This window comes from Triturus cristatus, chromosome 10 (assembly GCF_964204655.1).
Source record: "Triturus cristatus chromosome 10, aTriCri1.1, whole genome shotgun sequence".
Taxonomy (NCBI): Eukaryota; Metazoa; Chordata; class Amphibia; order Caudata; family Salamandridae; genus Triturus; species Triturus cristatus.
Genome location: NC_140593.1, coordinates 458912514 through 458938939, shown reverse-complemented (window position 1 = coordinate 458938939; position 26426 = coordinate 458912514). Strand labels below are relative to the sequence as shown.

Sequence of the window (26426 nt, the reverse complement as noted above, 5' to 3'; positions counted from 1 at the left end):
ACAACTCCTCTTGTGCCCTGCCTGCCGTCCAACGCGACACCCATTGTAATTGGGCAGCGAGGAAATACGCCTCGAATGAGGGAGCCGCCAACCCGCCCTGATCAAGGGGTAGCTGTAGTTTTGCCAGGGCTATCCGCCGGCGGCCGTTTCCCCAGATAAGGGTCGCAGCCATAACTGTCATGCCGGGTTCTCCCTGAACTGGAATCCACGCAACCCAAGGCTGATTTGATCCTTATTAAGGCTCAATAGTCTGGTAAATTTTGGTTCCAGGGGCACAGCGTGCACAGACCAATGTCTGGGCATACCCGTCTCACTTAGGGTGTCACACTGAAGAATACAAAATAGTGACGGATGCGTTGGCCTAAAAGCAACCTTCAGAAGAGCTAAAGGCTCATCCTGCCAGAACCAAGGCTTCTGCTATTGCGTTGACACATTGAGCGCCTTTTCTTGTCATCTGCCAGGCTGCGACTTGGGCTTCAAAGCACACTTTCATAAAGTACTATTCCCTTTACAGCCAGTTCCTACAGGACTGGCATTTTGCCTGTCTCGTCCACGAGGACTTTTTGACTTGAGCCCACTCCACAGACCTTCCCCCTTCAGAAGCTCTGCTTTGATACCCATTCTAAAGGTGAGAAATCTGCTTTTAGATGTGTCCATTAGAAGAACACGTTAGTCGCCTTTGGTAAACGTTTTTGGGCAGTTACCCTATTTAATTGCGTAGTCCTCAAAGCCCTCCCATCTCCCTGTTCTATGGAGTGGTCCCTTTTGCCATCTAATAAGGTTCAAATTATAGATCTGCACACCGGTATGTCTGATTGTTCGTGCTCTGCCTCCAAGGACACAGAAGGAGTCAAGCAAGAGACTGACGTCGACAGACAGGGTTGACTCATATGCCACTCTGTCACTTCTAGGGTGGGACGAGGCCAGTGCAGAGTTGCATGGCGCCACCTAGAGGTGCTTGGGCACAGTGCTGAGAAAACTGCAGCTTCCAGTCATGTGCTTGGGGCATATACTCAAGGTGAGGAATCTGCAACCAGAAAGATTGTTACCGAAAATAATTAACTAATTCTTCTCCCCTCTTTGCTCTTTACTTTATTTGATGCAAGCATAAAATCCATAATTGTATTGCTTCTTCTTGTGAATATCTTCCCATTAAGATTCAATTCAATTTAAGCATGTTTAGCCCCAAATTTTAATGTGCGTTAGGTCAAAAAGTCATGTTTTTCCTTTTGTTTGCTGTGAGCAGCTGGGTGGGATTTGTCTAGTGTGGTGTGAATGGGGTATTACATTACATGGGTAAACAGCGTTAACAACGCATGCGAAACAACGCATGGCGTTACAACACGGTTGTTACAACGACCCCGTTGTTAGTTTGCATACCGTTATAACGCAAGTCTGAACAACGACATGCGTTGTTAGGGGCAGAAGGTGTTGGATTTAAAATCCAACACCTTCCCTACTGTCCACACAGACTGGAGTTGGATTAGTAAATTATACTATTCCAACATCCAGCGTCCTTTACAACGCAAGTCGTTGTAACGGTATGCAAACTAGCAAAGCGGTCATTGTAATGACCGCGTTGTAACGCCATGTGTTATAAACGCATGTGAAATAAGGTGGCATATTCCGTTACACGGGCTCCATTATCCGATGGGGTACTGCGGAGAGTGCGACACTTAGGCAAGAAGAATTTCGAGGACTGCGTAGGATTCCTATCTCTATTGAATGGGGTCAAATGCTAGAAGCATTCCAAGCCATAGACTCATTAACTCCACCGACATCTCAGGTCGGGCCCATTCCACACTCATCTCCCACATCTTCATTGGTTGACCTGACCGAACCTGTATAACACCATACTATGGCATCTCTCCTTTTGCCTAGGGGTATATAAATATATATGCTTTGTACTTACCTGGTTTTAACTGAGTGAATGCAACTTTCAGAGATGTTACTGTATAAAATAGTGGCCAGAGAAACAGGGGGAGGAGGGGTGTTTCAATTTTTTTGCATTAGTGTTGTAGTTTATAGAGAACTATATAATCATGAGTTTTTCTAATATCCCGTTGTCCACATATACCAGTGAACCGAACGCCACCCTTTTTTTTCCTCCCTTTTCTTATATCTGAAGGCACTGTAATCATTGGAGTTAATATGTATGACTATCCATTTTGCCGCTAATAATTTGGTTGTAATACTTGTTTTTAGGATTGCTATCTCCTTACTGTTTTTCATTTTTGTCAGAATGTGTCATTTGTAATGACGATTGAAAAACTCAATAAAATTGTGTTTCAAAAGAAAAAAAAACGTGAGCTCCAGTACATTTCCAGATTCCTTTGCTACATTTAGGAGGGACAGGAGCGACGTCTGGCTTGCTGTAGGATTGTGATACGAGTGCCAGGAACTGTTTCAGAGTTTTTGGAAAAGCGTCACTTTCTAAACCACTTATGATGAAAAATGACACAATAGAACTCAAAATTCAAGCAGACGTCATCAACAGGAAAGAACCTAAATGCAGGATTGGGTAGAAAGAGATTTTTTTCCTTTTCATTGGATGGTCCTTTCAAAAGACCACGTGACAGAATCTATTTCTATAAACTAAAAAATATGTGTTTATACATTTTCCATAACTAGTCGTAAAAATTTCTTAAAGGTGATAATATTCACAGACAGATCCATCAGGATTTTGCGCCATGAATTACTTTTTTTGGCACACAATTGGACATTGTGCGACACACAATTGTGTTTTTTGCTGAATTTTTGTGGCACTTTAGTTTACATACAATCGTTTTTGTTTCTTTTTCAGACCATGGTAATAGATTTTAAGCTTTGCTCTATATCACAAGCATGTTGAAGCCACACTGGGCTTAAGCTACAGAGTGTTTGTCATATTTAATTTTTAGTGACCACCCTGAAACCATAATGGTATAAGAATTTTTTTTTAAATAAATAAAAACCAAAGCTTGAGGGTGAAGGCTGATCAAATCCGCACACAACAAATGAATACTGTGTCTTATTATTAAATAGTGCACGAAACCAGGGAGTACTCCCCCCTATACTCCCCCAAAAAATAGGAACAAGTCCTAAAACAACATTCAATGCAAAGAGTTTCAGCACTATGTACATTTATATTAGCATAGCATATCGTTATTCAACAATAGTAGCGCGTGAAGAAGACGTCTAACTCGAGGTGTCTGTTTCTTAGGAAAAATGTTTCTTCTTTATCTTTCACAAGTAGATGTTCTTTACATTCCACATATCGTATCCTCATAGCCAACGCGTTTCGTCTCCGAGACTTCTTCAGGGCTTACATTTATGGCATACAACATATTTCTTAGAAATCGTGTGATTCAGATCCAATGGTCAATGGTTGTCTATAGATTACACAGATCTCGGTAACGGTGTGGTAACCGTCCGCACATGTAGTCCGTATCCAATTTTTTGCCATAATGGTATAAGAGACTGGTCTCTGATTCTTGGCAGGTTTGCTGAACATCCGCAGAAGGGCCAAGATGGCGTCCTGCCATATTTTCCAAACACCATAACCACATTCACTGTGTTGTCAGACCCTCGAAAAACCCCAGCTGATGTCTTGCAATAGCCTTTCACCACTACGACTCTACAACTGGCATCATTCCATACCCTTCAAACACCATAACTCTGTACCTTGTTTCATGCCTTACTGTCAAATACCTAGGCACCATACTAGTTTCATCCCATATCCTCCAGACACCACATCCCCATATATGGCATCATGCCATACTCTTTAAACATCAGAGCCCCATACCCTCATCCAAAACACTATACCAGATGTCTTGTCTTCCTGTGACACCCAACATACACGTCTTTCGATACCACAAAGCGCGGCCATACAGCCAGCATCATGCCATGCTCTCCCCACACTACAGCACCATACAAGGCGCCAGGCCTTATCTTCGAAACCGTATAGTCCCATACCTGATATTTTAATGTTAAATAGCCATAAACATGAATATTTTGGTCATCTGGACCCAAAAAGCTGTTTCTATGTCGGGGAGACAAAATAAAAAATAAAATGTTTGAGTAATGTGAGGGAAACCGGATTTTTAGCAAGGCGTGTTACAAAGAGATATAATTTAGTGTAGAAGAGTTTATTATTTCCGACTGGCATCATTGCTTAACGTATTACTTGTTTTTTTTAAAGGTATTGTCTCATAGCACAATTCTGCCATTGCTAAGCGATAGCAAGTATTATTGCAACCCAAAATAGTGCTCAGTTTACCAACCGCAGAGGAATGAATTGCTGAGCTGACCTATCCAACGTACATACTCCTGATGAGCACATCTCACACAGATGTCAGTGACTCATTGAACAATGCTGGGCAGGAAAACCTACAAAAGGCTTTTTTCCTGCTGGGATTTTGAGGCTATACTCACAGTATAAAAAAGTATAACAACAAGTCCAAGAACGCAACATATTGTTGCCTAAGTAGCCAGGACTCGCGTAAAGTGTCATATTATGAGGCCATTTGACAGCTGTGGTTCATTCTGTACTCTATTTCATCGTCAAACAATCATAACAAGTAGCAATATTCTTTTTGATAATCCTAATTTCAGTAAACATTTTGAATTTGTGGCTGACCTCGTTGAGCGTAGAGCAGAGGGCTTGCAACGTCAGAAGCCAGGGAGGACCAATCTCAAGGCTTTCAAAGAAGCTCTATTGTAGCGCCAGTTGCCTGGTGAGAGTCTCTGATTTACCTTCCCTAGGGAGAGCAGCTGTCCCTGTACAAATGAAGAGGAGTAATCGAAAGCAATGTGTCTCCTGCACAACCAGCCCTGGAGACATGCTTGGCGATGTCCTCCGGAACCCAACGGACACTTAGGAGGATCCAGTTTGAGGTGGCGCTCACTGCATTGCTGGGAAGCGAGCAGCTCCAGACCATCAGGATTCTGGTTTTGGGTGGTGCTGTGTGTATAACGTTTGATAGAGCACACACGGCCAGTGGAGTGGGAAATGTTGAGAGACCAAGATGGATAGTTGAGTTAGTACTCTGCAGTCAGCAGGAAACAGACTTCTCTCGTGCCTGTATCTAGGCATTTTTTTAAAACCAGGAACCAAATGGTGAAGGAGAAAGTAATACAACTTAATGGATACTATGAGTGCACAGATTTCTTGCTACTGGTGTACTGGAAATCTGACCTTCACAGTGGTGTGATACGCAGGACACCGGAGACGAGGGAGACCCCCGAGGAGGATTTTGCAGTGAAATGTAGGGAACTGCAGATAAAACAGACCCCACCCCCGAGGATGAGTTCGGCACTCATACATAAACCCCTGAACAAAAGTTCTGGATGGACAAAACTCACTCCAAGGGCGTCACATTAAAACAGCAGGCATCTACAACCCGATAGACGCCTCAAAAAGACCACCCTAACGAGCCGCCCTAACGTGCCGACAAAGTTTACAGCCCTGAAGAAGATCTGTCCCGAAACACATCAGAGACCCAATACGAAGGTCAGAACGTGTCGGCGCAATTACAAACTGGGCCATGAGCTACCATTAAATACTTTATCTGCGTATAAGATTGTGCATTACTGGTGAAAAAAATGTACGATCTCATCCTGTTACAAATTTATGTTCTGACCCCCACTATAATAGGGCTGAGCAGTACTGTTTAGCGCAACAGACAAAAGGGCTAAATTGACAAATGTCCCACCAATACGACAATGTAGGACACTAGACATGCAATTCCATGTGTTTTTCTGTATGCTCTTTGATTAATTCTTTGTATATACTCAACAATTTGTTATGTAATGTTTTTGGTTATTATGTAATAGAGTAGGTTTTGGTTGTTATGTAATAGGTTTTGTCCATCGTTAATGTGTTCTCAAATGTAATCACTACATTTACAATAGTTTTTTGTGTAATTACTATCTTTTTATTTTTAAAAGCAATGGAAAAATCGATGATCTGAGGACTCCTGACTCATTCTCTTAGAATCACAAGAACAATTTACTCTGGCGTGATATATCGGAGTGTACATCTTTGCTGAAAATTTCAAATAACAGGTCAAGTCATAGACATTTGGAGAAACAATATTTTGGTTTCTTCGATTAAGACACGATTTGAGTGATGGTCTTGGAGGGATTTTTCTTTGATAAAATCTGGTATCGGGCACAGCATCAAATTTTTAGATAAATTTGCAAGCCACTATAAACAGGAGGAGCTCTTTTAAGAGAAGAATGGAATTGTCTTCCATCTTATTCAGTTCTTTGGAGTATTGCAGCAATCCCAGTAATGACATGAGCGCATGATCGCTCTTTGCCCTCACTGTTTTGATTTTACTTCTGAACTCCTTGGACCGTAAACCTCATTTTATCCGATAATATTTGTCAGAAGACAAAAAAATGAGCAAGCCTTTTTTGACTTAGATGCTAGAGTCCTGCTCCAAAGGGTACTGTAATGTTGTTTTCTCCTCAGTCGGGCGAATACAAGAAAAAGGTGGCACTTCTGAGGATGTTCTTGCATGGAGGAAATTAGATGGGAAATCTGAAGAGAGGATTAATTACTTAGCTTGTGCAGATATCAGAAGAGGCGGAGTTATAATTTAGGGGATGGACTAGTAATTTTTTTAATTTTATTTTTTAAAGTTTTATATAGCGCGAACTAGACCCGAGACATCGGTTTTCAGAGCGCTTTACATGAGCACGAATTTCGTTGCAGAAGGACCCATTCATTTTTTTTGTTTTTTGTTAGGCACAGGGAGATTAAGTGATTTGCCCAGAATCACAGTATGTGGAGCATCGTTGCTGAGACTCGAACCCGATTCCCCAGCTCCGAGGTCGACCGCTCTAGCCGTAAGGATGTATCCTCTCCCCAAGTTGCAAGCATTTTTCTTTCCTTAGATGTCACGGTACAGATTAGGTAATGTTTCTGCTTTGCTCATCAAAGGTTGGCCCTGGCAAAATTTCTCTTATACTGGCGAATTTCAAGCAAATTTGTACATTTCATTCGTTCTCAATCTCTATTTCGACCAATGGTCATAATTGTAAAAACAATCACAATGATTCACAGAAATATTGAAACATATATAAAAAACAAAAACAAAAACAAAAAACATAGAATTCCAACAACCAATAGTGGCCAATGCCTGAAGACATACCAATCACTATAGTCATTGCAAAATACCCCCATTAAAACTATATAGTTAGAAACCTAATCCGGGACATTATTAACACAGACAGTGGTTACACAGAATCTTCTTTTCCTCCACATTGATGCAAGAAATGATGATACGGCAAAAACTATTGGAGTAGATAGGTCTGTTTTAAGGACTCGATAGGCGTGCATACAATGCATAAACCCCAGGTTCCTACAAACGGGCACGATCCAACACTTCCTGGACTTTTTATAAGCGGGACAGAAAAATAATATATGTAATTCAGTTTCTTGATCTGCATCGCAGCCGGGACAATTTTTAGGGGATAGTGGCAACCATTTGCTAGTAAAAACTCTTATAGGTAATGTGCCGTATCTCCACTGTAAATAGAGTTTTCTAGCAAAGTGAGGTCTAATCTCACTCAAAGCCTCATCGAAATGATAAAAGTCTTTAAAATTTAAGAAGGTATGTGTTAAAATAAAAGATTGAGATTTACAGATAAAAACTACTAATTTAGATCCATAATAGGAATTGATAAGGTGCTTGCGGGAGACACTAAAACATGCTGTGGCCGGGTCTGACCAAAGTTGTGGAAGACCTAAGATTCCTAATTCTTTCTTCACATAGGTGAACCAAGGATGTTTCCCTACATTGGGTAGACTCAAAACTTCAGTGAGTTCATTTCTATAGACCTGAAGCTCTGGAGTGATCCAGATCCTCCGACAGAATGTTAAAGGTTTGAGACCGAGAACTTCATCTATGGGTCGAAGACCCAGGTCAAGTCTCAATGGGAGTAGAGGAGTACTGGAAGGAAGGCCTAACAATTGCCTTAGGAACTTAGTTTCTATAGATAAGATCTCCGGGCGACATTTGGTTCCCCAGAGTTCAGCTCCATAGGCTACTCCACCCCTTGCCTGTAGTTTGTAGATTTCAAGGGGTGGGCCAGTCGGTTTTGCACTTGAGCTATTAAAAAGTTTCATGATCCCCCCCAGTTGTTTGGACTAATTTCAGTTGGGCCTTCGTTTGATGTGGGGCCCACGTCATTGATTCGTTTAGAGTGAGCCCCAGATACTCAAAGGTGTGGACCCTTTCCAAAGGGATTCCCCCTATACAGCGATTTGGGCGTGTCGTGGTTGGAGGATTAAAGATCATAAATTTGGTTTTGAGGGTATTTATTTCTAATCCCAGCTCGGAACAGAACAGCTCAAAGCCATCCAGTACTCGCTGTAGACCCATTGGGGATTTAGAAAGTAGCAGGGTATCATCTGCAAACATTATCGCTGGGACCCTGTTACCAGCAAGTTTTGGGGCGTCATTGTCAATGACCTTATCTAGGTGTGAGAAGACTCCGTTGACGTAGAGGCAGAAAAGGGTTGGAGCCAGCACACACCCCTGTCTGACTCCCTTGCCAACGGGAAATCTAGATGTTAGAGCCCCATTCTTTCCACACCTTACTTGCGCGAAATTCCCTGTGTGTAGTCGAATGATCACATTTAATAAGGAAACAGGGATACCCAATTGTAACAATACAGACCACAATTTTGATCTAGGAACCAAATCAAAAGCCGCACGTAAATCCACAAATACAGTGTACAAGGAACCGCCCTCCACTTTTACGACTTTCCAAAATAACATCATAAGACATTCTTCCTGAACCCTGCCTGAAAAGGGCTCAGTATAGAGAACTCCTCTATCCAATCCCTAAGGCGCTCTAAAATTAACCTTGCAAAAAAATTTTGGGGGAACTCTATAAGGCTTATAGGCCTATAGTTAATCGGGAGTAAAGGGGAGCCCTTCTTAAAAATTGGAACTATTTCGGCTCCCAGCCAAGTACTTGGTATTGCCATGCCCTTCAGTACTGCATTAAATAATGCCGTTCGGTAAGGAGCCCAGACCGTCGGTTCATTTTTGAAGAGATCACCAGGGAGTTTGTCCAGGCCAGGCGCTTTGCCGGCCGGAAGACTGGAAAGAATATCAAAAACTTCCTGTTCCCCAAAATCATCCCCATAATGAACAGTTATAGATTGTAATGATGTTAGCCCCTTAACCATGCTGTCAGTGGACAAATCACTACCATAAAGGGGTGAGAAATGGCCTTCCCAAACACTAGCAGCGATATTGGGTTCTATCGCTGATAAAGGTTCAGACGAGCCCGTATTAACAAATTGCCAAAACTTACGCGAGTCTTTAGTTTTGAGTGCCTCAGTTAAATTGTCCCAATAGTCACTATCCCACTCTGACTTAGTATGGTCAATTAGTTGCTTGTATTCCCAGCGTTTTTGTCTAATTAGCGCCTTATTATTGTTAGATTTAACAGCTTCAAGGAGTTCTGTTTTTAGTTTCCCCTACAAGCAGTATTATACCAGGTAGGTATGTTACGGGTCCTACCCCCGTTGGGCACTGTAGGATTTAAAACATTTGCCAAAATGCCATTTAGCTCCATATTTAGGTCCTCAAATTTTTTATACATTTCTGGATTGGGATTATACAATGGTAGGGAGCCTACTGCACCCAGAACCGGAATTACCTTCTCATAGAGTTTAGGTAATAACGCGGGTGGTTTGTTAATTTTTCCCACCTCACCCTGCGCCTATTGCTGGACAGATGGCAGCCTGTATCTAAGTCCTTCTTCTCAATGGATGGGGCAAGAAAATTCCCCGGGGATAGCAACTGGAGAATCAATGGGTTATGGTCGCTATCTTCCCTTAATGCTACCATAAAATCTACGACCTTTCCCCAAGCACAACTCTCAATAAATATATAGTCCAGCCTAGACTCTCTGCCCGGTTTTTTGTATGTACACTTGGTAGGGACGTCTGATTTAAAGCGGCCATTACATGCCCTAATAGAGTACTTTAGGGTTAGAGCCGTAATCTGAATAGCAAGAGGCGTCCATGACCTGGGTGGTAAGCCCACAGCTGGGGGTATTGCCCAGTAATCATCCTCCTCCTGAATATCACCATCTATCAAACCCGGAAGCGGTTCGAAGTGGCAATTAAAATCTCCTCTTATTAGGAGGGTAGAGCCTTGAGGAACAGTATTTAAAAATGTAGAGAGCTCGTCAATAGTGACGGATTCCGCTGTGATATTCACCGGTCTGGAATAGACATTAATCCGAACAAGGTGAAAATTATTGGGCCACGCCAGAATCACACACTGGACATCATGAGATGTGGTGTCCACAACCGTGGCTTGACAACCCAGGTGAGTACGGACCCAAATTGTGAGTCCCCCGGATGGTCTACCCCTACCCCCCGACCTGGCTGGGATCGAAAATGAGACAAAACCTCTCCGGTGATGTTCATCCCTTGCCCAGGTTTCTTGAAAAAGGCAAATATCGTTCTTGTCTATAAACAGGCCCCAAACGGGGCACATTAGTTTATTACCAATCCCTGCCAAGTTCCACGACAATATTGTCAGTGGTGGGGGGAGAGGTAGGACCTCCGGGGATGGGTCCACTATAGGTTCGGTAGTTGTTAGATTCCCAGCCCATGGACCGTTATCAGGGATCTCATTGCATTCGCCTAAGAATGCAGTGGGAGGAGAGACTCTAGTTGATATTCTCTTGGGAACATCTAGCCCCACAGTACCACCCTTACTCGCTGATGTAGATCTAGGGTCAATGTTGATGATTTTCATGCTATCCATGCCACCAGCCAACAACTGGCTAGGTGGGTCAGGATTAATAGTTAGTCAGTCTATATCACTCAGGCAGCTAAACCTATTATAATCCTGAAAGTGCAAGGTCGTGCTTGGGTAGTGAAAATTATTCATGGCCCCTCTAGAGTGGCTTCTCGCACCCACCCTCGTCCACCCAACTTCCGGAACCTCATCGAAGTGCCTATCATGTGGAGGGTAGAAAAAGGCCAATGGAAGAGTCCGAATCAAGGACTCTACCTCTGAGTGGGGGCATCTAAGGATAGAAGAAACTGCTCCAGGGTCCCTAAAATTTACAACACAGTCGCCACTGATGCTTTTCTTAGATAATCCCAGCCATGCGACCCTTCTAACCATCATAATCTCGCCTGAAAAATTAGGAGGGAGGGGTCTATGCTTATTTAACCAACTAACAACTTTGTTCTTTAGTGAAGCAAATGATTCTTCTCTTGTGTTAGAAAGTTTGGGAACTCCAGCTAGGACAACTACCAGTGGCGCTGCTTCCGGAGGAAGGTTTAGTATTTGATCCTTCCTTAGACTATTGACCTCCTGGATTTCTTGCTCTATATCCGCAGTGGGCTTATCCGCCACCTTCGGAATAGAGGGAGCTACGGAGTGTTTGCTCACTTTTGGGATGGCCTGCTTGCAGGGAGAGGGATTTACCGGATCTAAAATACTTACTAAGGGAGCATGATTAGGTAGACACTCGGTTAATGCAGGAACAGCCCTGCCCCTTCCCGTAATCAGCGGGCTATGTGGCAGATCTGGCCTAGGCTCAATAGCCCTTTCTATATTTGCCAGCCTAAAATCAATTTGATTTAGTCTGGCAAAAAGGGGGTCAAAAGAGATTTCAGGAGACCTTCGAGAGCTTGGATTTGAGGAGCTACCCTTACCTGGGTACTATCACTGTTGGTCGTATTAGGGGGGTGATCGGCCGGGGAGCTCTGTGTGGGAAGAATGGCCGTTGGAATGTCGGGATCTATTGCTGCGGAGAGAGTCACCTTAGCTTTTGCTCCTCCCAAGGAATTTGTGTGAGATGCAGCAACTACCCTTGACTTTTTACCACCCACAACCTGGGCTCCCCGCTTCCGTTTAGGTACGGCCCCTGCCCTTTTGGCTCGGACTCGCTGATGACTTATTTCTGGTCCCCAAGGGAGCAATCGGTCAGATACAGAAACAAGTTTAGGACTGTTAGAAAGAATGAGGGGGTCAATATTTTCACCATGGGGCCAAGCAAGGACCTGTGGCATAGTTGCCTCTAAACAATCATTAGGCGGTGCAGACTTAGACAACGTAATATGAGTGTCAGGTGTTCTTGCGTTAGCTATATGGCCAAGAGACGATCTTTTAGCGTTGTCAATGCCCTGCGAGAGACGCCTTTCCAAAATGGTGATCTCATTAGAAATTAAAGAATTGGCTCTCAGCAAGAAGCTATCCAGAGTACCCGCCATTGATACACTAGATGAATGGGCTTTGCTTCTGGTCTCCCTAGTCGACATTTTCTCTATGAGTTGTAACAGTGAGCCTTTAGGGTTACAAGGTCCAAAGAAAATGATCAGGAGGAAATGCTGCAAACAACCAAGAGGGATGGCCCGGTCTGGTCTTAAACGGTCTTAAACGGTCTGGAACGGGCCCGCCCTTGGCCCGGGCTTCGCCCGCGCTGCTTCCCGTGCTGCGTGTCAGTGGCCAATTGGTATACGTCCTGGTAGGGGGCGGAGTCACGCCGGAAGAGGCTGCAGCTGTAGGGAGAGGGGCTGCTGGTCCTCGCAGTCCGTATCGCTCTGTTTGCCCCAGAAACAACAAGTGGCGGTAAGGCTCCAGCGAGTGGCTCCCGCGAAGCGGGGGCCACGAGCCGTTATCAAGGTGTCCTGGTGGGGGGCGGAGTCACGCCGGAAGAGGCTGCAGCTGTAGGGAGAGGGGCTGCTGGTCCTCGCAGTCCGTATCGCTCTGTTTGCCCCAGAAACAACAAGTGGCGGTAAGGCTCCCGCGAGTGGCTCCCGCGAAGTGGTGGCCACGAGCCATTATGAAGGTGTCCTGGTGGGGGGCGGAGTCACGCCGGAAGAGGCTGCAGCTGTAGGGAGAGGGGCTGCTGGTCCTCGCAGTCCGTATCGCTCTGTTTGCCCCAGAAACAACAAGTGGCGGTAAGGCTCCCGCGAGTGGCACCCCATGTACATTTCACTTTAAGCTTCTAATTCTCGAAATTACGCTATTACTTTGCATAATTACGAGCTGCTTATGGTAAAAACGCAGCACAAGAAACGACTCAAACAACTAGAACGTGAGGTGTAGGTGTTCATGGCTCTTGTATTTCTTGTAACTTTTTTTATGCAAAATTTATCCTTGCATCCAAAATGTATGCAAGGGTGCTTTTTCATGCTAAAATACAGTGCCAAATGCTAGTTTCGCATTTTGTGTAATTACGCTTAATTTCACTTAATTTGTTTTCACATATATTGTAAATATTGCAAGACATTTGCGTAAATTTTGCACACCCCCAGTCGAGGGGACAGGTAAAGTGAAACTTAACGTGAACCTTGGTTTCTCTGACTTTTGAATAGCGAAATCCAGGCAAATTTTATGCACATGCACATGCACAATGAATATGTAAGAGGAAGGCTTCGTAATGCCACTAGATTCTGTGCATATGCTTGGTGATTATGAAAATCCAACAGGAGACTACTATTAGATGGTTTAATGAGCCAGACACTAATTTGAAGTGATTTTTTAAAATATAAATATTATTTATCTCACTGGTTTTAATGCGTATGCACCACTCCTCCTTTTGATGATAACATGCTGGGACCACTAATTCAACCAGGGATACCCATATGATGGACCAATTTTGGACGGCTACCCACTTAACAGATGTAAAATAATTCTAATAGTGGAGCAAGCACTGGTGAAAGTTACCACCACATGATAATGTAATTAGCCCGTTAAGATTTAGTGCAATGGATATTGTATTGGGCTCTGGGATATGACCCTGTTAGCACTGTTATACTAAAAGTAAGGTTGAACCAGTGAATTACTGTTGATAGTATTGCATTGCATAACTTGAACTCCTTTTGGTACTATGCTTATTTCTATCGTTATGCATATCCTGTATGTGAACTTGTATAACATGCCAATAAAAACATAAAATATATATATATATTATTTACCTCATATATTAGAAGCTGGCAATTTTTCACCCCATGACACTTAAATGTGTCATAATTCTATAGCAAAATCATCATTTATCAGTGTCCTGTTAAAGTGATATGTGATGAGTGCATGTTGCTTTGAATTGGTTATACAGCATTTCTGACTTGCCTTAGCATTTAAATTGCCTACTTCTCACCACACCTCAAACGTGTTATTTTTATTTAATTTTTTTTAAATAATTGTATTGAGTTTTTATGGGAATTCAGCACCATTGTTATCACCCTACAGCTTGTATATGCATCATTCAGACAACAGTTGGTCTCTTTGGAAGGTTCCCACATGGATCTGGAAGGTTAGGTCAGTTTGGCCCCTGATTCAGGATGTGTCTCCTTCACTTATGAGGGAATTACTCCACCCCTTTTATTAGTTCCTTTCACACGCCCTCCCTAGAATCATTGGTGTTTCTTGCGGCATCCCTGGGACTCAAACAGGTTTCTCTCGTAAACCTGATAAGTCAATTTCTGCCCAGCAGGCTCCCACTGGTAGGGCTCTTGCTTGCCGCCAGAGGCCGGCAATGTCCCTTTTTGCTATCACCGATCCCAGTTTGATAAGGTTTCTATCGGTGTAGATATATGTCTCATCATCTACCAGTTGGAGAAGAGATGCCTTGGCGGTTAGGGTGATTGGGCGTCCTAGGATGGTTCCTAGTGTGTCCCCCCCCTTTGCTTTCCAGAATGCCTGGAGGACTGCATTTGTTTTGTCACATTTTTATTAGTTGGGAGGCCTGCACCAGCAGCCATCCCCATGTATCATAGGAACTCACGCTTTTGTGGTCTGCAGTAGGAATGAGAGGTTGGTAGCTTTCGTCTGGGATCTTGTAGCTCATACTTGCACCCCAAGGTTTTTGGGAGCTGGTGGTCATGGTTATTCCTCCCTCCCTGACCCATCTCTCTGTGTATACTGAGTGTCCAATTGGGTATAATTTTGTTTTCCCCTAGTTGGCCATGAGGACGTAGTGGCGTTTGAATATGTCCAAGGGGTGCGCACATCACTAACGGTCCGGAGTTATGGGGGTGTCCGAAGTAGATTAGGAGGTACACCGCATATAGTGATACCTGGTCCACGTCAGTGTTAGGGAATTGGAGCCCCGTCATGTATGGTCAGTCCGAAGTGCCTGGCACAGGTGTTCCGCTGCTAGGGCAAACTGGAGGGGTTGAAAGCGGGCATCCCTGGCGCATTCCTCTCCTGAGAGCAAATGTTTGCGATGTGGTTCCAGCGGTCTTGACCTGCCCCTGTAGTTCAGTGTATAGGAATCGGTCATAAGATCTAAAGCGTGGGCCAAACCCAATGTGCTGCAAAACTGCAAACAAGTTTTCCCATGATGTGCAACCTGACGTTTTCTCAAAGTCTGTGAGCATCACTGCCAGAGGGTAGTGTAGTAGGTGGGCGTATATTATGGTGCGTCAACCGCATGGGCATAGAGCTGCTTAGGACCGCGTGCACTGACCTGGGTAATGTTTCGTAGAGGTGCAGTGCGAGTGCCTTCGCTAGTATTTTAGTTTCAAAGTTGATCAGTGATATGGGTCTGTATGACAAACACAAGTTAGGGGGCAAGGGGCAATCGGTCGGTTTTGTGGATGGGCACTATCAGGGATTCTTCCAGGTCAGGGAGTGAGGGCGTATCACTTCTTGCCGTTCTGTGAAAGGTGTTAATAGGGGAGTGGTAAGGATGTCAGGCTGGCAGCGGTAGAATTTGTCCGGTTGGCCTTTTGGGCCCAGGCTTTTCTGCCGAGGTGGAGGGAGATGGCGGTTTCTTTCTGAAACGTATTCTTGATAATACAGTCCCATTGGTTGAATGCATGACTGAGCGAAACGTGTGCGGTAGCTCAATATTAGAGGTGCTTGTCTCTGTCTGTGGCTGGCAGTCGCACAAGTTTGATTTAATCATAGGAGGTATCTGCAGTAGGGCTCACTTTTATGCAGACGAAGGTGAATTTGTTTTAGCTTGCACAATAGTAAATGACTTGCATATTAGTAAAATAGTTTGGAACTGGCTTGCTTGGTTTGGGAAGTTGGCCTGGTATATGCTGTCCACTAGTTATAGTGGGCACCTTGCACCAGTCCAAACAACCCTCATTGATGATTAGATTTAAGACAAATTTTATTGAAAGCTGTCCTAGTGGTAGCTATGGAGAGCAGCCTTCAGGCTAAGTCTTGAAGGAGTGGAAAGCAGCTTGGTTTACCAGATTATAACATCCTGAATAACTAAATGAAAGGAGAACCACACAAGGTATATATATGAAATATATGTATTTATTTCTAAACACTCTCTACTAACCTCTTTATGAAGTTAGAGAGCAAGGCACACAATAATACAGTTATTAAACGACAGTAAATAGCACAATATACAATGGGCCCCCGGAGGAGACCAAACCATATATTAAGAAAGTGGTATAAGAACCATGACTTGACTAGACACAGTGCCTAGAGCACGTAGAATTGCTGGGACCCCAAGGAACCACCCAAGGTAGTGACACAGGGGACCCACGGGGGACGCGTGCAGTGTGAGAACACAGCCGCGAGCTCCGTACAATCCTATGGGAAAGTCGTGGAGGGAATTTTAAAGAATAAGGACACTTAGGAGTAGACTTTGAGCAAACCCTTTAAGACTTAGAGGGTTCTAGGGCCAGCACCCATGGGAGCACCGGAGTACTCGTGTTACCTCACCCAGGGAAGCCGGGTGCTTAGGTGTCAAATGGTGTCGGGAATCATCGTTGATTTCAATGGCGATGTGCTGCAAAGTGCTGCTGCCGTGGAAAGGAGAAGTGTCCGGTGTGATACAAGCCTGGATCGAAGATGTGAAGAACCTGAAAGCAGAGGGGACAGAGTCTGGGTCACTTGCCAGTGACCAGGGGCAGGATAGACGAATGCCCACCGATGTTGGGTGTTTCAGGTGAGAAGAGGGGAAGCTTGACTCTGCAGCCACAGGGACCAGGAAGCGTCGATGATGACCACAGTCTGCAGGCGAGCTGCCCCACGAAGGATGTTGAGTGCTGGGGGGGGGGGGGGGGGGGGGGGGGTCGGTGTCCAGATTGGAGACCAACAAGCCTTGGCAACGGCACCCCAAGCGGTGAGAGAAAAACTGCTTTGGTGTGGACCCGCAAGGTCCTGTGGACTCCCCAAGCGATGGAGAGTCAGGGCACATCTGGAGCAACCAGGTAAGCCCATTGAAAGTCAAAGGACCCACAAGTCGACGGACAAGGGATCGCGAAGCGACCTCAAGAGGAATCACTAGATACCAGCCCATGGGTCACTCGAGGAGTTTAGGCCAGTAATCTTCGGTGGAATCACTGCTCGGGGTCTGGACTACAAGTAGCCCAAAGCACAGCCTCAGGGATCGCCAAGAAGCATATGCTGCTGCAAATGGTCGCGGTGTCCAGGGGTTCGGGTTGCACGGTCCCCACGAGGGCTTTGGATCTCAGAGTTGCTGAGAGCATGGATCGGCCACGGGGAAGCTTGGAAACCCACCTCCTGTGTTGCAAAATCGTCGGAGTCCTTCAGGAGCAGCGTCGATGCAAACCGGACAGATGCGTCTTTGGTGCCTGCCTTGCAGGGGAGTAACTCCTTTACTCCAAGGGAGATTCTTCGGTCATCCAACGTCGTGTAGATAGTAGAAGTTCTGGGATTCTGTAGCAGAGTTTCGCTCAGGTAAATCTAAAGTCCTGTAGTCAGGGGTTCCTACTTTATACCCAAGGAAGGGGTGGGACAGACTCTGGGGACCCACCTATGGGAAGGTCAGGACAGAGAGGTGGCTACACCCATGTCCTTTGTCCAGTTTCACGCCATAGCAGGGGCTGAGTGCCGGTGTACCGGCGAAGTCATGGTTCTCCCTCTAGTAGGGTGGAATCATACCTCCCACACTAGTTACTGGTGTGGAGGTATGATTCTAAGGTGTTTGACACCAAACACAACATATTTCCATGCAGCCATTCCAAAGTTAGCATTTACTGTGAGGTTATAATGCACTTAACAGTATATGGTTTGGCTGCATCACAAACAACACCGGAATAAAGGTTTCGAAGGCTGCAGAGGGACTCTACTCATGCATGGGCACCTTCTTACACAAAACCCAGCACCCTGCTTTCAGGATAGATAAGGCCTGCCATAGGGGTGACTGATAGGTTTATATTTGCAGTGATATGGATAGATACAGGGAACCTATATCTGAGTAAGGGGTGCATACACCACCTTACACAGGCTGCTGTAGCAGACCTGATGTGTCATTTTAAATGGCTTCCCAGGGGTGGCACAATACATGCTGCAGCCCCTGGTAGGCCTCTGGGGTACCTATGCCCTGGGGGCATAGTATACCATATACTAGGGACTTATAAGGGTACCCCCGAATCCAATCTGGAGTGTACCTAAAGTACATGCAATCAATTTAGAGAGGAAGCAGCTAGGCTGGGGCCCTGAATAGCAGGGTCCTAGCCAGTCTAAAGTCGAAAAACAGTGAAACATCAGCAAAAAGTGAGGGTAACCATAAGAAGCAGATCCTACTCTCCTACACTTGGTTAGAGGCAGGGTAGGTCAACAGGTTACATGCTCAATTATGAGATTTGTTGTGATCTGCAATCTTCTGGTCGGGGACGAGGAAAGGCTATCTTATCTTTTCATCCTGCCGAGTTGGATAAAATAAATACCAATTTCAATTTGATTATAACTTTATATAAAATTCTCCATGTAAACCGCTGTACAGATAACATGTTTTTGTTGCTATAGAGAGCCCGATAGAAGAATTTATTGAACTAGTTTCCTCCCAGTTTGCGAGTTGTTTTGTTTGAAATTAGTTTTTTAATTTTTTGTCTTTTAGCAAAAACAGAATTTAAACTAATAGATCAATTGCCCGAAGTATCTTTGTACTTGTAAATTGTATGTGCCATAGTTTTTTCTGTTTTTCATACAGATGCAAAGATTGGTGCTTCAGATATGTCTTACCCTCTCCTGAGCAAACTTAGTCAAGAAGGTAAGCTACTGCTAAATAGTTTTGAGTTGGAAAAAACTAAATTTCACACCCATTATCCCATGCCACTGCTGGTTGCCAGAGCATGTAGGACTACACAAGTCAATGAGTTCCAACAAAAGACACATTTATAGGAGGCAAAATGTAAAGGTATGCTCACAAACTCCTGGACTGGCTTGGACCCACTTCACTACCTTCTGTTATTCTCCACAGAGCTTTAATCCTGAATGTATTACCTCTTACTGGCAGAAAACTTTTTTGTGGTGTTGGCAAGGAGCCTTGCTGTACCCTGCATGCTGACACGCTTTCCAGCATGATCCCTACAATATCATGATACCAACGTACAACTGATTCATTTCACACTTGCAACTCTGTTTATTTCCTAATGTTTCCATCTGTGATGGTTCATGAGACTGTCTAACTAGACGCAGAGCTATGGAACAAGTTTTAATATAAACTCTAATGAGGTGAGGCTTCAGTCCTTTGCAGAACTTGACAAAACCCCCTTTGTCTCAAGTGTTGTTAAAATGTTCTCTAATAAGGAGAATGAAGATGTAAGGCTATGTCTCCACTTTCCTTTAAGTCTAGCTGGTTAAATGGCTAATTTGATTTCAGAGGTATCTGGATGTTTAATAGAGCTTAAATGCTTTAAGGTGGTATTGTGAAATAAGAATTGTCAATTATTCAATGAGATTGTGACTTATTCGTATAGGATGGCTGTTGGCCTAGGGTATCAAGGAAACTGATGCAGGCTACTAGAAAAGGGGAAGTCTGTCAAAATAGAAATTAATCTTATTGCGCCCAACTGAGGTTATCATTGGGCTGATTGCTGAGAGCAGGTGAAATGTATTGGGCTCAAAAGGAATGTGCATTGGTGGGCAGACCAGTTTGGGACTGCTGAGGGTTTATTCAGCAGCGTGGACCTGCTGTTGCTTATGTGTCCTAGATCTTACCTTCACTTTAGAGATATGGGATGATTTGCCAGAGGACACTAGGATAATTACATGGCCATTTCCTTTTTCACACATACACTTCAGATTTTGGATTCGTGGAGGATGGCTTAATGAAATGGAAAGGAGACTGAAGAATATCAAGGGAAAATTAAAACTTTTGAGTCGTGCAAAATTGACTTCTCAACTGATTAATCCAGAGCACTCCACTCCTCACATATGCCATCAGGCATTTTCTCAGCTATGATGAAGCCAGGTTGAGGAACTGAATGCCCTCTCAGAAATTATTCACTTTCTATGTGTTTCCAAGGTGTCTGATCATTTATATGTACACCTGGTACTATGCAGAACCCCCCAAGATGGACCTTTGTGAACACATAGAAAAAAGCATTTGCAAGGACAGTACCTCGAGAGCAAAAGAGCAATGGAAGATGGTTATGGCAGGCTATCCCACAGACCATGCATAGAGTACAAAATCATGAAACCCAATACTAGATGGTATATATTTGGTACACAACACATTTGATTAACTATTTTTGATCAGTGGTGTTAATTAGTTTGGAGAGATGTAGTAGGGAAAGTGTGCATACATAACCTTAGTCTTTTCTTGAGAAGAGTTACTTTTGGATGTTAAATAGATTTGATTTGTTGCTGCAGCATGGTCAGAATTGTGATTGAAAGTCAGTCAATAGGAGGTTGCTCTCCAAGTGAGTGGAGAGTTGTAAGCATGCAACTGAATCTTTGGCGTTGCCATGCAGGATTCCTCTAAGGTTGACTAGACTATCAGGATCATCATTAACCTTTTTCAGTAGCAGTATTATTACTGCATGATTGAGGGTATCGGTCCCTGCCTTTTGTTTTATGTTGGTGAAGTAGGTGATATGTTGTACCAGTGCCTACAGCCCTAGGTTAATTGCCTTTGCATTCTTGGGTCTATTCGAGGGGCTCTACTTAGAAAGAACATAACTTTCTTGACCATTTCCCGCTGATTAATGGACACTTCCAGGAAAGTTGTCTTGCAGCGAGGCATTTCTTTCTCGGACGATGGATTGATGATACAATGTTTGTTTAGATGGTGTCAATCTTGGTGCTCAAAAATGACATAAGATTCTCACAAGCTTCTTCGAAAGGAACCAAAACGAGCAGTTCTGATTTTTAGGGCCACTATCTTATTGTATTTTCAGTTGATTAAGAACTGAAAACATTTCTTTTTAAATTAGAGAGTATCTTGATTGCGATTGTCAGTGGTTTAACTTCGAGAGACCTGAGCATTTCCACAAACCAGTCTGGGCTGATGTTCTTCTAAGTCCAGGCAGGTAAAGTAGGACTCAATATCTTTCAATTGCGGAGTGCCCAACAAGGATGAAACCTTTCCATGCACATCTTAGAGTAGCAACAGAAATATGCAGTTTCCATTAATGCCTCTCCAGATCATTACTTATCCCCCTCAGAACTTGCACATTTTATTTTTACGGGCCTTCAAAATAAACCTCCTTAGGCCCTGGAGAGTTAGGTGTTCTCACCCCATCCTCTTTCTGTTAATAGAGTTACAAACTAGAATCCACACCTTCTTAAGAAGAAGAATCTTTTGACCTTCTCCCACCTAAAATGTGTTTAGCACAGGATCAGAAGAGTGACAATCTGTTCTTAGCAGTGTCTTATTGACCTACATTTCCTTGCACCCACCTTTTTTGACCACTAGGTGGCACTTGACATAGTTAATACACAAAATAAACTGTAAGTCTTACATTATATATGACCCTAGCGCGACTAGAAAAATGAAATGGATAGCTAGTAGAGTCTCAAAGGATCTATATAAAAGTGTGTGTATATATATATAGAAAGAAAGATTCCCATCACCCACATAAAGTGGCTTGCTTCATCATCTGGGAACCAGGAACTGTCAATTAACCACCTACTACTAAGGATATGTAGATAGTGGTTACAAATAGGTCCCAGATTGAATGACAGTATACTTTTTCATAAGAGAAGCATTTATTATTTGATTAGGGTGATGGTTGCAGTGCTAGTGAAAATGTGAAAAAAAGAAAATGTGCTATTAAGATTGACTATCAAGGCACAAAATCATTTTAATTATGCGCTGCCCTGATGCCAATATAAAAACAGTGCTTGTACATCTTTAACAAATAACTGTATGGAAACCAGGTGTACATGTCTACATGTTTCAGCCTATGGATATTCGAATCCAGGCTTTCATCAGGACCATGAGAACAGCTACTGCATGAGAACTAATGCTATTGTGCAAACAGAACAATAAAGTTGGCAACGGTACAACCTGAACACTTCTGTGAGTCCAAAAGGAGATTACAGATAGTGATTCCGGAAAGTTACCTGGAAAAATCCAAACAAAACAGACTCAAAGAAAATCCAGTCCATAAATACTGAAGCGTCACTAATGGGTCATATAGGCATATAGAAGAATTTTTACCATTTATGCAAATACTCATGATGTATCTTAACACCTAAAAGTGTGTCATATGGTTATTGTAAAGGTATAGGCACCTACCCGATTTGCTGCGGGTGTGCACCTCGCCTCACCTGGCATCCGCTCAGGCTATGAGGCACCGCTCTAAAATACAAGTGTAAAACATACATTGCATCAGCAAACAAAACAAGTGCATCAAAATGCGGATTGTGTAACACTTGCTTTCAAAGTGCACACGTTAAAAACCAAAGCAGAAAATCTACAGGAGCCCCTGTATAAATATATTCAAGCTGTGAAATACATATGCGCGTTACCTTAATCAAACATTTTGAGTAATTATGTAAATCAATGACATACATGCCTCTTCAATGGACCTTAAATTGTCACACAGAGACGGATCAGGGTAATGTGAAGTGGTCTTTTAACAATAGATATGGGGCAAGCATTCCCTGGTGCGTAGACTATTTAGTTAACAAGGCATCAGTTGTCAAGCCACATATACATCGCGGGACCATCGTCAGAATGATACGCATCTCATAATGTGTTTTAACCATGAATTAGTGCCTCTTTGCGATCAAGGAGGTTGAAGTTTCGAGCAGAGAAATACTCAAGACCGACTTGCACTGCCGAATAATACAATACAATCATCAAACCAGACCTAGTAGTCAAAATTGCGGCCTCACTCACCTCTCCGTCGGTACCCCTCACTGGTTCTGAACTGGAAGGGGAGGTATCCGGTATAGGGGAGGGTGAGTTTATAAATAAATGACAGCACCATTTCGCTAACAGCATCTCTGGCGTTGCAAGCGTCAACAAATGGAGCGCTTGAAAATGACGTCATCGCGTCTTGCGTACCTAACATAATCTTTCTGGGAAATGAAGTACAAACGACCTGACATAGTTAACCATGAACCAACTAACTACTGGAATTGTTTTGCCAAAGTTGAGCAACTGTAAAAGCTTCTTGACAATCATAATCTCTGTGACCCACTTTCATCAAACTCAATACAGGCTCCTGAACAGTAACTATCCTTATAATCGGAGTCTAAATTCATAGAACACTTGGTTAAAGAAAAACCTGCCTCCTTCTATTTTTAGATCTGAGTATTGTCTCAACAATGTAGACCAAAGTAACCCAATTATACTCCATATTGAACATTACGGGTGTCGCAGACTGCTAACACCACTCCCCGGCCACTTAAACTGAAATTGGGACATTAGCCCTACAAATGCAGTTGGATTCCATGAAGGATGCCCTTTTCACCCTACGGCCACGCTGTTCTCTACCACTGCTATGCCAACAACTCTTGAATCTACCTAAGCACCATCAACAATCACTTTCAATTACAATCCTTGGAAAATGCCTGTTCTTCACCGAAGCATACATGACTACAAACTTATTGAAAGTCAGCTGCTGTAAGGCAGTAGTTCTGTTCACTCATTCCAAATGAACTGCCTGTACCTGCTCCAGCTGCTCACTAATCCGGATACAAAGACGGCCACAACACCAATCCTCAAATTCAAAATTGTAGGTGTCACTCTAGACTCACCTATGATACCCAGATTAGAATTTCCTGTGTCTCCTGAACCCTTTCATACTGTACAAGACAAATCTGTCATCACAGGGGCTACTGTAAATGCCCAGCCTCTCAATGAAAACTCTCTCTAGATTGACCTGCCTGAATACAAAATGTTTGAGTCCATATCATCCAGAATGCAGCGGTTAGACTGGTGTCTGGGAACAACCAGTGGAACTTCATCTCTCCCGCAAATATGACATTTCACTGGCTACATGAGAACAATCCGTTCCCTTGACAGATGCTCTTGATCAACCCAAAGACAACCAGTGACATGACATGAATATCTTCCTAACAAGGTAAGACTTTAGCACCATCTCTACCACAAACAAAAACATTGCACCTCAAAAGGGATTCTGCTTTGCAGGTCTTGGACCAAGGCTTTAGAGCTATCATAAAATCAAATCATCTGAGCTTCAGCTCGAAGCTGATAGAGGACTTCTGCAAACAACTGTTTGATCACATAGTCATTCAGGAAGTGCCTAGAGGAATCTCATCTCTCACTCATGATATGTGCCCTGCGGAGCACATCAGTCGCTCTCATGGAAAGAACTTTCCATCATCATAGCATGCAGCAACAGGCACCTGGGATTTGGATATTTAATATCAGAATAGAAATTTCAGGCAGGCACTGTAGGTCCATGAGGGCTGGATGTATTCCACATATTCAGGATATCAGTGTATGACAAATTTGCATTAAATGAATCTAAATGGAAAGTGATTACAAAGTTGGTACTGATCATGTAAATGTGTAATGGATCTTGTATTTTTGTATTACGTTGGAAATCCTTGATAGAGACAGACATCAGTGTATGTGAAGGAAGTGACCCGATTAGGGCCACCCGGGTCACTCGCGACCCCCTCTCAACCTTCCATACAATGAAGAGTCGGTCAGACAGTAGAGAATATAAACCAAAGTTATTTTATTAGTATGCCCTCGAGCAGAGTCCGGTCTGACCAGCCTCCAGAGAGCTGCCGAGGGACTGCCCCTCCGCAACATTTCCAGTACCCAGCAGTACCCGCCCAGACCGGAAATTTCCAGTTGGAGCAGGTTAACAAAGGAGACACAGAAGGATGAGCTACAATCCTGAGACCAGGAACACCTTATCGTAGCTTCAAGGTTACTCAGCATGCGGCCGTCTCTCTGAGAGTGGGAGCAGGGCTACATTTGAAGAAAGGCATGCAAACACAAAACAGAGTTTTCATTATTAGTGCAACAAAGCTCAACCTTGAATTATAAAAGAAACAATCGAGGTTACTTTTCTGCTGAGGCAGACAGAATGAGACACATGCTTCATTTCGATCATGGTACAAAATGGCGGCTACGTGCAAAATGGTGCTACAAATGCTAACTTAAGCATAATGCTAATAGGAGGAGTTGACCTGAAGTATTTTCCAGTCCAACATATGCAACTGTTGGTAACACAAATCAATGCAGATTTAATGTTTTGAGACTGCTCTGAATCCGGCACCTCTTTGGTTTTGATTGTTAATTCATTTTCTAAATTATTAAATTGATTACTTTTGAAAAAGACCTTTGTACAGAATGTGTATTTCAGCAACACATTGGCTTTCTCAAGAACCGAGCCTGGATTGTGTACAGCACTCAAAGGTGCAACTTTGTCGGCAGGTTTCCTGTTTAATACAGTTTTGTTGACTCTTAAGTCAGCAGAAGTAGCTTGTGGTGCTGTTGACAGACTCCTCTGCTAGCCTTTGTAGTGCAGTGTAAGAAGTTCAAACAATTGGGGTTGTTTTTTATGTGCTGGAGCTTCCTTTACAAAATGATGCTTGTAAAAGAGATGTAACTACTTCAAAAAAAAGCTACTGCTGTGATGTGCCTCTCTAGAAAGAAAGTAATGGGGTACGGATTCAGTCTGCACATGTGACTTTGTAGCTGAGGCATCAGCAAGCCACTGCTGTGAAGTTGCACTCAGTAAAGAAATAATTGGAAATTGTTTGTCTGCACATGTTGGGTTTGCGTGGTCGAATGGCCGCTGAAGTTGACGTCTTAAGATTTGCGTGCTGTGGCTCTCATATTACACATAGCGCCATTATTGCTTGATTTTTTTTTTTTGTACTGAATGGCCAAAACCTATACAGAAATTGCCATTTCTGCTCCATTGTGTGAACTTTTGTCCTATGAACCGGAAGTAGCTGCCCAAGTTGTCTGCCTTTGCTGGCTTGTAGTTGCTCCCCTTTGCTGACTTGTAGTTGCCCCGCCTTTGCCGGCATGTAGTTGCCCGCCATTGCCGGCATGTAGTTGCCCGTCTTTGCCGGCATGTAGTTGCCCGCCTTTGCTGGCATGTTGTTGCCCACCTTTGCTGGCATTTAGTTGCCCGCCTTTTCTGGCATGTAGTTGCCCGCCTTTTCTGGCATGTAGTTGCCCGCCTGTGCTGGCATGCAGTTGCCCGACCTTGTACTGATGGGAGGAAGCTGATCCGGCATACACAAGTGCAGTGGAGTAACAATGGGGCAACGGGCCCTAACACAAGCATG

At 43.7% G+C, this 26426-nt stretch overlaps 1 protein-coding gene across 8 annotated transcripts in view; it reads left to right on the top strand.

The window, feature by feature from the left end:
* PARD3 (par-3 family cell polarity regulator) overlaps positions 1 to 26426 on the top strand; it is a 1320414-nt gene that overhangs the window by 864329 nt on the left and 429659 nt on the right. For 4 of the 8 annotated variants that reach the window (XM_085631868.1, XM_085631864.1, XM_085631867.1 and 1 more), the window contains one exon: positions 18901 to 18960. The exons of the other annotated variants lie outside the window; for them this stretch is intronic. In XM_085631868.1, the coding sequence (XP_085487994.1) occupies positions 18901 to 18960 (60 nt within the window). The remainder of the gene's footprint in view (positions 1 to 18900; positions 18961 to 26426) is intronic. 8 annotated transcript variants of the gene reach the window in all.